This window comes from Camellia sinensis, chromosome 1 (genome assembly GCF_055761805.1).
Source record: "Camellia sinensis isolate YWXY chromosome 1, ASM5576180v1, whole genome shotgun sequence".
NCBI lineage: Eukaryota > Viridiplantae > Streptophyta > Magnoliopsida > Ericales > Theaceae > Camellia > Camellia sinensis.
In genome coordinates, this window is record NC_138961.1 from 177912408 (window position 1) to 177925067 (window position 12660).

The 12660-nt window shown below is 36.1% G+C and overlaps 2 protein-coding genes across 2 annotated transcripts; one reads left to right on the plus strand and one right to left on the minus strand.

Moving 5' to 3' along the window:
* Nucleotides 1–2678: 2678 nt before the first annotated feature.
* Nucleotides 2679–5755, plus strand: LOC114301349 (cytochrome P450 71AU50). Its single transcript, XM_028246313.2, has 3 exons — nt 2679–3337; nt 3478–3855; nt 4857–5755. Exons 1-3 carry the CDS (start codon nt 2819–2821, stop codon nt 5469–5471), a joined length of 1512 nt encoding a protein of 503 aa, XP_028102114.1. The 5' UTR covers nt 2679–2818; the 3' UTR covers nt 5472–5755.
* Nucleotides 5756–10837: 5082 nt separating this feature from the next.
* On the minus strand, nt 10838–11824 carry LOC145821019 (transcription termination factor MTERF8, chloroplastic-like). The gene has a single exon (XM_082917639.1). It carries the CDS (start codon nt 11822–11824, stop codon nt 10838–10840), a length of 987 nt encoding a protein of 328 aa, XP_082773765.1.
* Between the last annotated feature and the right edge of the window lie 836 nt (nt 11825–12660).

Sequence of the window (12660 nt, forward strand, 5' to 3'; positions counted from 1 at the left end):
GTTGCAGAGCTTGAAAAGCTTGGAGCAATGGCGGATTTAGGAGAGGGAAGAGAGAGAGTTTGCACGAGAATGAAGATGCAAGAGTGAAGCGACGAAGAGAGAGGGAAGAAGTTTTGTCAAAACATGAAACGGAGGCAAAAAGGCAATTAATATGCCTAGGATGACATGCGTGTCAGACGGTGCGCGCAAAAACGATGCGACTTAGTGGCGCGGGTCAGATACGGCCCAGAAGGGAAAAGACGCATGGCAAGAACGGTTGAGTTGTTATGCATGACAGCTCATACGCGTGAAGGAGCTCTTGGAGTTCTTGATTTAATGGAGCAATACCTCGGCTAGGAGGACGATCTCGGCTGAGAAACTTGAATGAACTTGGTTAATAGTTCTAAAAGTATTAACTATAGGTCTTGGTCATATTGAGCCCACGAGTTCTGACTTCGACAATGAATAATGAAGTGAGCTTAGCCGACGTGCTAAAAAAAAGGAATGATAGGTACCATCACCTTAGGATGTCGAGGTAATAGAACCTAGGGGTAGTTGTGGGGACATAATTTTTGAATGACAACACGTGGCCGAGGTGCCACGTGTCCTGGTCATGACGCCGAGATCATCTCGGCTAAGCCGAGGTTATCTACTAGAATACCGGAATCCGGGATAAGTGAATAAGGGACAAGAGTCTTAGAATGAGAGAGGACTTCAGTTTGGATAAAGATAAGACTCTTAGAGAGTTTATCGCAATCCTACTAGAAGTCCAAGATTAGCAGTAATCCTAAGTCCATTGAAGCTAGGCTTCTACTGGGATTAGGACTATATTGGCTATAAAAGAGAGGCACCCCCATGGGTCTAAAGTATGCTTTTTATGCTCTAAATAGTGAGTTAAGCACTTTTGCTATCTTTGAGAGATAACTGACTTAATCGTCGGAGTACCCCCGGGTGGACGAATCACCACTAGAATTTCTTCTTTCTGTGACAAGTTGTTCGGGCTTAATCTATTTTGCCGGTGGCTCTTCAGCTGAATACTAATTTGGCAGTGTGATCAGAAATCTACACACACATAACCTATTCAATAGATGATCTATTTTAAAAAATGCATTTGTCGTCTATAACTTTTTATAGGCAAATGCAATAAATTAAATTTATTACGATTATCATATTAACTTATTTTTTTGTGTGAATAATATATACAAAAGACACTATAAAATAAATTGTTCAAATTATTAAAACAAGACACATGGTGGATCCTATGGACTCAAATAGCAGACTAAAGGGAAGCCCAACTTTTTTATTTTATATATATATATATATTTGGTAAAATATTTTGTATTCCTCTAGAGTAAGCAACAAAACAAAAGTTTCAGATAGAAAAATGTGAACTAGATCAACTCCAAACGGTTTTCGGTTAAATTTATGCTCAGTTGGATCAAGAATATTATATGCTTAGGTTATGTTATGTTTGGCTGATTAATTGATGCCCTAGTATGATCCGACAAAAGGTTAAGACAAAAATACAGATAGTCACAATTGCAAGGCAAAATATCTTGTTACAAATTTTTTTTTTTTTTTCCGTCCCAAAACACACAACTGTTGGATTATGTTGCAATATTTTCGTATTTTGATATTCTCACATGCATTGCAAAAAATTAAGATTTTATAAATTAAAATTAGGGATAAAATTATTTTTTAAGAATCAAATATTTTTGTTACGAAAAATGTCATCATTATATTTTTAGCAATGAAAATTGAACATTAGTGATGAATTATTGTTTTTTTTAGACAAATTTTTTGTCTCACAAACTATTTTGAGACTAAATTATTTTGTCCCTAAAAGTGTATTTATTAGTGGCATTTTCAAAATTTTGTCACTAAAAGTCTTATTTTTGACTTTTTGGGATGACCTTTTAGCGACTGTCCTCATGACGATAGAAATTGGTCCTTAAATATCTTTTGTAACAAAATTTTCACTGTTAAAGACTAAAAAATTTAGTTTTTAAAATTCTTATATATTGTAGTAATGATTCAATAATTATTAATATTTTGAAACAGATGAACAAAAAAAAAAAAAAATTAAAATAGAGAATCAGCAGCTCGATTTTAGTGTTTGTATGTATTGTGGTGTAAGGGATTCTCTTTCTAAATCTTCTCTGTTCTTATCGCATGGTCGCTTTCTACTACACGATCACACCAACGAGATTCATCATGGGATAGACATCAACACAAATAGTCCTAGTTCATTACACAACATCTTTTGTCCCAAATATTCTTCTATTTTTTTATGCCAAAACACACGACCATTAAATTATGCTATGAGATTCTTATACTTTAAGACTCACATGATTCAATAATTGTTAGTGATTTAGAACAGAAGAACAAAACAATTTAGAGATAAAAGATTCTTAACTCAATTTTAGTACCTCCATATGTGTTGTAGCAAGGAATTCTCTTTCTGAATCTGAATTCTCACCCATATCTCAAAATCCCTCTCCACCATACGTTCAAGTCGTCAAAATCCATTCCACAATAGAAAGATGGCTCGGGACAGATGTGGATCCAAACAGAAGATCCAACATATGTGCTGTCAGCTATGTGGAAATTCTCATCTTTGTGAGTCACCAACAGTTGGCATTTAATATTGCCATCATTTGTAATAGTCGATCTTATTTTAAGTTCAAGCTTGTTTTCTCTGCTTTGTCACATTTTGATTTCAAAAAAAAAAGAAAAAAAGAAAAAAAAAACGACCATATCACTCCTCTCAACTAAAACGCTACAAAACCAAACCCTTATCACTCAAACCACCATTGAACACAAGCAATAGTGATCTCATATGGCTTGGACATGGACAACCCTACTCACATTCTTTGCACTTGCTTACTATCTCCTCCAAACCTACCTCAAAAGCAATAAACAAAAAAAATTGCCACCAGGTCCCAAACCACTCCCAATTCTGGGTCACCTTCACTTGCTGGGCAAGTCACCCCACCTAGACCTACACCAACTGGCTAAGAAACATGGCCCAATCATGTACATGAGATTCGGGTTCGTCCCAAACATCGTCGTGTCATCGCCTGAGGCGGCGGAGCAGTTTTTGAAGACTCATGACCTTGTTTTTGCTAGTAGGCCACCCCATGAGGCTTCCAAGTACATATCTTATGAGCAAAGGAACATGTCCTTTGCACCATATGGTCCCTTTTGGCGAAATATGCGGAAATTGTGTACCTTAGAGTTGCTTAGTAACCTTAAAATCGCTTCTTTTCAGTCGATGAGGAAGGAGGAGCTCAGTCTTTTGGTTAAGTTCATTGAGCAAGCGGCTCAGAATCGTGTACCAGTTGATCTTAGTGCGAAGGTATGCCTAAAATCTCTTGATTATTGCAAAATTTAAAAATTAGAGACTAAAATGTAATAACAGAAAAAATGATTTATATTTAAAAAAATATTCTTGCAACATCATTCTTATCTTCAATTTTATATAAAAATTATGCGAAGGTTTCATCGATGAATGCGGATGTGAGTTGTCGGATGGTGTTTGGGAAGAAGTACGAGGATGAGGAGTTTGATGAGAGGGGTTTCAAAGCGGTGATTCAAGAGGGAATGCAGTTGTCGGCGAAGCCTAACATCGGGGATTACTTCCCGTATGTGGGGGCACTTGACCTACAGGGACTAAATCGGAAAATGAAGGCTCTTAGCAAGGTCTTTGATGAATTCTTTGAAAAGATCATTGATGAACATGTCCTCAAAAAACAATCCAGCTCCAAGGACAGAGGACAACAAACCAAGGATTTTGTTGATATCATGTTGGCATACATGGACTCTCAACAAGCTGAGTTCCAGATCGACCGTAACCATGTCAAAGCTGTTATGCTGGTAATTCATCATTTATCAAAAAATGTTAGACGCCACAAAAAATATTTTATGAAAATTATCTCGAAACTACGAAAACTTATTTCGTAGTCTGTAACATTGTTGTTTATATATAATGATGACGTGTCAATAATATTTTTAAAAAAATTAAACTTCTATTGTGTTCACATCTCAATATGGAAGAGCCATTTGAAGTCATTTTGATTCACTTTCTTTAAAATTTGTTTACAAGTGATAAAATTAACTATTGCAATATTATTCTGTCTTGATTTTCTATATTATTTTCCAATTGCTGAGTATAACATTTCTTTTGCATAAACATTATTTTCTACATTATTTTTATTTACATAAAAAAATTAAAAATTAAAAACATGTCTAGTAGACGAGTATATTTTTAAATATATATATGAAATATGCTTTTTGGTAAGGGAAAAAGCTTGGGACAACCAATTTGGGGGACCCCATGACTCCCAAATGTGTGTGATTTATGTTTATATTTTTTTCTTCTCTCTCATATAAGATGATGTAAAATTTGTGTGGGGGTCTTAATCTTTGGTAAGTTGCCAGTGGCCAGTGGATGTTACTATAGAGAGAGAGAGAGAGAGAGAATAACAAAATAGTCTAGGTTGTCTCCAGTTCAGGAGATGTACAATTGAAGCATAAATACTCGTTGCATTGGCAATTTTTTTTATAAAATAATAATTTGAATTTTGTCAATCTATTTACAAACTAATATTAGATCCAACCAAAAAATCCAACCCTACATTTAAGGGGGTAAACAAAATCTAAACATTTGATCAACAAAAGACACTAAAGTGGCGCAAATATATTGCTTGAACTGAAGAGAAGTCATTTCCATACCAAAAACTTGTTCTAGTGAAAACACCTTCTTCCTCTTTTTGCGTGTTTCCTTGAATTTTAGAAATTTTAAAAATTGTAGCCATATTTTGGGGAAACAAAAACATTTTCGCATTTGGATTATGCTTAATAATTTGGTTTTGCAGGACATGCTTGCAGCTTCAATGGACACTTCATCAACAGCAATTGAGTGGGTACTCTCTGAACTCCTAAAGCATCCCCAGGTCATGAAAAAAGTCCAAAATGAACTTGAAAAAGTTGTGGGCTTGGACAGAATGGTTGAGGAATCAGACTTGGATCACCTTGACTACCTAAACATGGTTGTGAAGGAGGCCTTCCGGCTCCACCCGGTGGCGCCGCTACTCCTCCCCCACGAATCCACCGAGGACTGCACCGTCAACGGCTACCACATACCCCGAAAGGCACGTGTCACCATCAATGTGTGGGCAATTGGGAGAGACCCAAATGCGTGGACCGAACCCGAGAAATTTCTACCGGAGAGGTTTGAAGGGAGTAGTATTGATCTCCGGGGAAGGGATTTCCAGCTTCTGCCATTTGGGGCGGGGCGGAGAGGTTGCCCTGGGCTGCAGATGGGGCTGGTGGTGGTTCGGTTGGTAGTGGCGCAGTTGGTGCATTGCTTTGATTGGGAGCTTCCAGACAATATGTCGCCGGAGGACTTGGACATGACTGAGGTGTTCGGCCTCGTTACCGCCCGGGCTAAGCATCTCTTGGCTATTCCAACTTATCGGCTTCAGAAATGATCAAGTGCGTGTAGATGTTGGATATTACGATACAATTAATGAGTAGTTTTTAATGCGACGAATAAAGACCACCTGGTGAGTTAAATGAAAGATGAGATCAGTCTCAATCTATTCATTAGAGATTTCGTACTAGTGTGATCTGATATCATGTTATATTTAATAAACACACAGACACTCACGATATATTTGGGTGAGGAATTTGAAAATAAATTTGAAAAGAAAAAAAAAAATGTGTATGAAATTTAAAGAAATATAGATATATTTTATTTTATTTTTTTTCTTTTTCTTTCTAAATCTCTTCTCAAATTTCTCAACCAAATATAATCCCATCTTAGGTTTTATTTATGTATTACTATTTTTTTTTTCGTTAATAATTTCTGTTGGGCTCACAAACTCAAACCAAATTTCTGTTCTGCTTCAAATTTGACGTAGTATGGTTCATTTTCTTTGCTAACATACCAACTAAACCAAAAAAAAAAAAAATACATTTCTCTTCCAATATGTTTTTTAGTGATTTATTTTTTCAACTATCTGTCGATTTTTTTGTTTTTTTTATTTTTATTTTTGCTTTTCCAGTCTATCCATTATTGAAAGATTCTAAAAAATAATATATATATATATATATATATAAAGAATCCAAAAACAAGTTCCCGAAAGACAAAGTGGATTTTTTTCTAATTTTTTCCCCCACTTTCCTAGTGTGTAGTTGAGTAGAACTTTAAAGTGTAGAAAAAACTAAAAAATAAAAATCTCTAGATGAAAATAAAAGGGTAAATTATAATTTAATACCCTGCGGTTTACCCAAAAATACGGAACCCCGTTATAGTTTCATTTACAACATTTAAACCCCTAGACTTTATACCATGTTGTAATTTTTGACGGACGTAACAGAAGTGCACAAAACGACGTCGTTTTATGTACCGCCTGATAAAAAAAAAAGAAAAAACAAGAAAGGAAGAGAGAGAGAGTGAGAGTGACAGTTAGAGAGAGAGATTGCAACCAAACCCAATTCTTTCTCAGCTCAACAATGGCTTGTCTACAATGGCTTCAAGGGTTTTACCAACAACAACAACATAAGCCTAAATAGTGTTGCAAAGATCCACAACAATGGTTTCCTTCAACCTCTGCATCGATATTAATGGCATGATCTCCAATGATTTGGTGAGTGCTAGGTATTATGTACAAGGCAATTCGACAATGCAATCAATCAATCTCAAGAGTGGGAACATGATTCAGGGATGGATCGACTACAATTCTGCCAAAAACGAATTGAATGTCTCGCTTTCACTCTCTTCGACAAAACCCAGTTCTTCAATTTTGACATCTCAGATCGGTCTGTCTCCGATTTTTGAAGACACCATGTATGTAGGCTTCTCTGCTTCAATAGGTCTGCTAGCGAGCTGTCATTATATACAAGGTTGGAGCCTCAACATGAGTGGACAAGCTCAATCTCTCGATCTACTACGCTTTCTTCCTGGACCCAAACAGAGAGGGCACACGGCACACACACACAGAACACACATACTCTCTCTCTCTCAGCAGTGGGGGTGGAGTGGGGAAGAAGAAACACTCACACCACCATAGATACTCATTTTCCCTTTCCCAACGCAAGGCCATATGACGGGTGGAGAACAAGTGAGAGACTCACACACACACACACACACACACACCAAACCAATCCCTCTATCTCTCTCCTGTCATAGACAGATACACGCATACACTTGCTTACTCTACCCATTGGCTGACAAGAAAAACCAACCAACGAACCCATCTCTGAGACAGAGAGTTTCAAAGCCATGAAGTGAAAAGAAAACACAACACACACACTCTCTCTCTGCGGGTTGGAGTGGTGTTGAGAGTGAAGTGGTAAAAGATATATTTTGTTTAGAGAAAATGTTTAGAGAGAGGGTGGGTCTCGGTGTGCATGGGCAGGGGGGCAGTTTTGAAGCTGAAAACAAAACAAACATAGATGGACACAGCACACAAGTTGTTTTGCTCGCTGGTTTGATGGTAATGATCAACACATATATCTTTCTCTCTCTAAACTCTCCGCCTCATAAGGGTAGGCTTCTCGACCTCACTCCAGACCCGAGCTTCCTTCACTTCAACTACGTCAGAGTTTCAAGGAACTGCAAGGGGATGATGATGATGAAGAATGTCGCTATCTTAACCATCATTTGCATGTCTGTTGCTCCATGCTTGTGCTTGCTCTTGATATGATTTTAATGTCAAATTCAAACTCTCTCTCTTCCTTTCTTGTTTTTTCTTTTTTTGTATTTTATTTTTTATCTGGCGGCACTCAAAACGACGTCATTTTGTGCACTTCTGTTATGTCAAAAATTACAACATGGTATAAAGTCTAGGGGTTTAAGTGTTACAAATGAAACTATAAGGGGATTCCGTGTTTTTGGGGTAAACCACAGGGAGTTAAATTATAATTTACCCAAAATAAAATATAAAACCATTAACAAAGCCAAAACTTTTCGTTTGCCCATTGCAAATTGTGGCACCAAGGTCTTGTTTGGTGTAACTGTTAAAACGGATTATAAATTATAACTTAATAGATTATAGATTATGACTTTAATCAGAAACTGTTAATCTGTTTGGTATAAGTATTGGATTATAGATTTAAGTTGTTGAGTGGTGTTTGTTAAATAAGTTGTGAAGTAATTTTTTCAATTAACTTTATTTTTTATTATTCACTATTTGTCTACATTTCTCATAAAAATTAATAATAATATTTTATAGTCCATTTGTGTCTTTTTCTATTTTTAAAAAAAAAAATTAAAAAAATAAAAATCTAAGAGTATAACTGTGAATTAACATGTCCACAACAGAAACTGATAATCAGAAGTAAAGGGTGAGCAGCTTCTCAGAATCAATTTTTTTGACTTAAAATAAATTATTAGAATCAGAAGCTGTTTGAAATAAGTTCAACCAAACAGTCCAAAATAACTTTTTAAAAGCCAGAAGTCATAAGTTGGCTCAAAAAAACCCCACCAAATACCCCCAAAGTACTTCTGTTACTCTTGTTTTTCAGTACTCTTGATATCATAACACTCTGGTCGATACTAATTTAGCCCTTGATATCGCTATTTAAAACTTTGTATTTGTACAGTGATAACTACTTAGTAAATATTAGGGATAATTAAAAGGAATTTAAAACCTTGTACAGAGATAACTACTTAGTAAATAGGCCATGGCTTTTGTCCCGGACTGGACCGTGCTGTTGGGCCCGTAGGGGCTCACCACGGGTCCCGTTTTGATAATCTGAACCGTTCAATGTGTAGAACTCGTCGAGTACTATATGCCTGTAAAAAATTACGTTGATCGGATATCGATAGCTATGTGAACAAAACAATTTTTTATCAACCGTTAATTTTTTCACCGTCCATTTTTTTTTATACAAAACTGATTTGATCACATAACTATCGATATCCAATCAACGTGATTTGTTATAGGCATGTAGTACTCGACGAGTTCTACACATTGAACGGTTCAGATTTTCAAAACGGGACCCGTGGTGGACCCTCACGGGCCCAACAGCACGGTCCAATCCAATCCCGGACTGGACAGAAGCCGGACCCTAGTAAATATTAGGGATAATCACACGGAATTCCAATAATCGATTCTAAAGTGAAAGCAGCCGTAAAAAAACTCCCAAACTGAGATGGCCTTGCTTGGCCCAGTGTAGACAATGTAACTTCACACCACAAGCCCGGATGCAATAATGGCCATACAAAGCTGAGAAGAATTGGAAGGTAGAGAACAGAGAATACATAAGGGACCGATTGCAAAAGGCTGCTAAAAAAAAAATTACTTATATTCAACTCATTAAAAATTTATTTAAGATCAACTTGTTATACAAATAAACCAAGCCTAAACACATTTCAAAGCTCATTTAAGTCAAAAATCTAATAACCAATAAAGATTTCCTAAGATTTTAGTACACGAGTAATATGCTTTCAAAAATCTTTTCTAGGTTGTCTGGTTTCTCTTTTTGTTACAGAGCTTATGAATGATAAGAATAGATTTCATCCCATCACTCATCATATTGTGTTTAGAAACATACACAATGCAGCCACTTTAACTGTACTGAAATCCATCCAGTTCTTGCATAATTTCCACTAATGGTTTGGTTTCGTCATGTTTTGATCTGGGAGTGTGTTTGAGGAACTTCTGAAATGTGTTTGGATAGATTTTCAAACTATAATTCAACCTTCACTTTCTAATGTCATGTTTAGATACATCTTTCAAATTATATTTCTACAACAAAAAGAAAACTCTATATCAAGTGGAACTTTTTTTTTTAAATTTGACTTAACCGGTTGTCCAGCCAATCAACCGAAACATGACAATATATTTTTTTACAATTGGCACCTTTTTTTATTTTTATTTTTACTTTTTTAATAAAACAATATTTTCGGAAATTTTTAAAACTTTTTATGAGCTTTTAATAGATTTTTGAGTTGTGTGTTCGGTTATAAGTTATAAATTTTTGTATCAGATATCATATGTCACATCAAAAATTCCCTACTCAATTCAAAACTCATTCACCAAATAAATTTTCAACACTCAAATCATAATTCCAAAACTCATAAACTCAAAATACAATTCTATTCTCAAATCATATTTAGAAAATTCCACCAAACGCTACCAAAGTTTTTCTCTTTGAGATAGTTCAATTTAAAATCACATGAAAAGGTCTATATATTCAACTAGCCAACACTACTGGAGTAAAGGCTATTCATTTTCCTGAATACCAAATGACTCGGTATGAATATATGAGCAGATACTATCATTAGTAAATAAAAAAACACTACTAACACAAATTTCTAATCCAATGATGAAAAACAATAAAATCTACAGTGTTATTCAAAAAATTCAAATACTAGCTGCAACAGGGTAACTAGCTTCCATATTCACTTCAATTCTTTACTTGAACAAACCTGGCATTTCTGGATGTTCATTATCTTCATCTGGAATAGAGATCACTCTTCAGCAAATAAGAATCCCAAGCAGTCATCCTTCCTGTCTCTTTCCCGTCCCCACCATTTCCAACCAAACAGCTGGTCAATCGTCTTGAATATCAGGACTGGCTCAACACAGGGCACCCTAATTGCCGAAGGTTCTTAAACCATGCTATCACATTAAAGAAAACCACTCTACGACTCTGCATATCATAGAGCAAGAAGTTGCCGACGCTAAACAGACCAAAACCACAATTAAGTTTCCAGATTTGATTCCCAAGCTGCCATGGCTCCCAAAGGGAGGTTTATGGCAAAACACTAAACCAAAGATAAAACATTGATCTCAGAACTGGTCATCACTGCCAACAATGGCAATAAAATAAAGGTTCACAATTCTTATTCCTCTGAAGAATCCAAAAGATGACCCTTGTAAGCCACCAACAATTCCTCTGCATCATCCCTAAATTTCGATATAAATTTCGCTAGAAACTCCTCCTCCGTCAAACTCAAAACGTGAATTAAACTTGGCATCTTCTTCAACAGCCCCTTGGATTTCATAACTTGTAAAACTCTGTATCGAGGGATTACTCTCTCCTCCATACTGTGCATCAAACAATTTGGTCGATGAACTAACACAGACCTTTCAAACTTAATATCATTCAAGAAGAACTCAATCCCAACCCTCAACTTATCTTCTGAAGTCCTAAGTAAACCTGGAGTCCTCCTAAACATTTCCATACACTCACTCTCCGAAAACCCAAAACTCCGAAACAATTCCAACTTCCTATTAAAAGTCTCACCAGTCATACAACTAACAGTGTACAAAGCATGAACCAACATTCTCGACTCAATCGAAAAACCCATATCTAAAACCCTCAAAACGAGATCTCTAAGCTTGGATTCTGGTAAAACAAAAAGGCGAGGCTGCCTCGTCAAGAGCATCGAGAGCTGAGACCCAACAATCCCACAGCTCTCCAAGAACGCAACGTTACGGAGCAACCTCTCTTGGGGTTCTCTGAGGGTAACCACCCAATTGCACCTCCGCATAACCCGAATCAAATCCTGATTGCTCTTATCATTCACAAGAATTTTCTTGATGACATCAATACATGGAATCAATTTTTTGTCTAGACTGCGAGTCAAAAGCGTAGAATTCTTAGACATGAACTTACCCAGATCAAAACCAGAGAGACCCAGATCTTGAAAAAACTGGAGCTTGGGCTTGAGAGTCCTGTCGACGTTGGAGAAGAGGATTTGGGGAGAGCCATGGATGGAGGATCGAATTTGGGTATTGGAGAAACCGAGTTGTTCGAGAAATTGGACAACGGATTTTGATTTTTCGAGGGTTTTGAGGGGTTTGATCTGTGGGAAGCGCTTAGACATGGAGAGCGCTTGGGATTCAGAGAATGAGAAAGTTTTGATGAGGTATTTGTACAAGATGGGGTTTGAGATGGGAGTTGATGTTGTGGTGGTGGAGCGAAGCAGAGGAGAAGAAGAAGAAGAAGAAGAAGAAGAAGAAGAAGAAGAAGAGAAGAAACAGAGGAAGGAAGGTCTGATGATGATGGGTTTGGAGTAGAGAGTGTTGAAAGGGAAAGGGGAGAGAGAAAGGTGGGAAATGAGAGTTCGCATCGCATCTGTGTTGCACAAGTCTGTGTGTGTGTGAGAGAGAGAGACTGAGCAGCTAGGGTTCTGTCCGTTTGGCAAAGACAAGGAAAATTTTAGCAACGTTTGTTGCACTGCGTTGCGGCCCAAGTTATTTTCCTCTCAAATCATATTTTTAAAACGGATAAAGTAATTTTTTTTTTTTTCTTGGATAATATTATTAAAATAATATATTATTGTAAACCAGAATATTATGTTATTGTTAAATAGAGTAATATAGAGTAATTATCAAATAAAGTAACATATTACTGAAAAATAGAGTAACATGTTACTGTCAAATCGAGTTAAATAGAATAATTGTCAAACAGAGTAATATGTTAGTGTTACCGTTTACATCAATTTCAACAGTAATAAATTTTTTTTAAAAAAAAAATTCATAATCAATATAGATCTTATTTGGTAGATCTTAATAAGAGAATTCTAAAAATATTAATTTTATTAAAAATCGACATCTACATCAAAAGTTGTATTATTTTAAAGTTTAATATTTTGATAATTGTGATATTTGTTAGATTTTACAAGAAAAATTTTGTGTGCTTATCCTTAATGCATTAAAA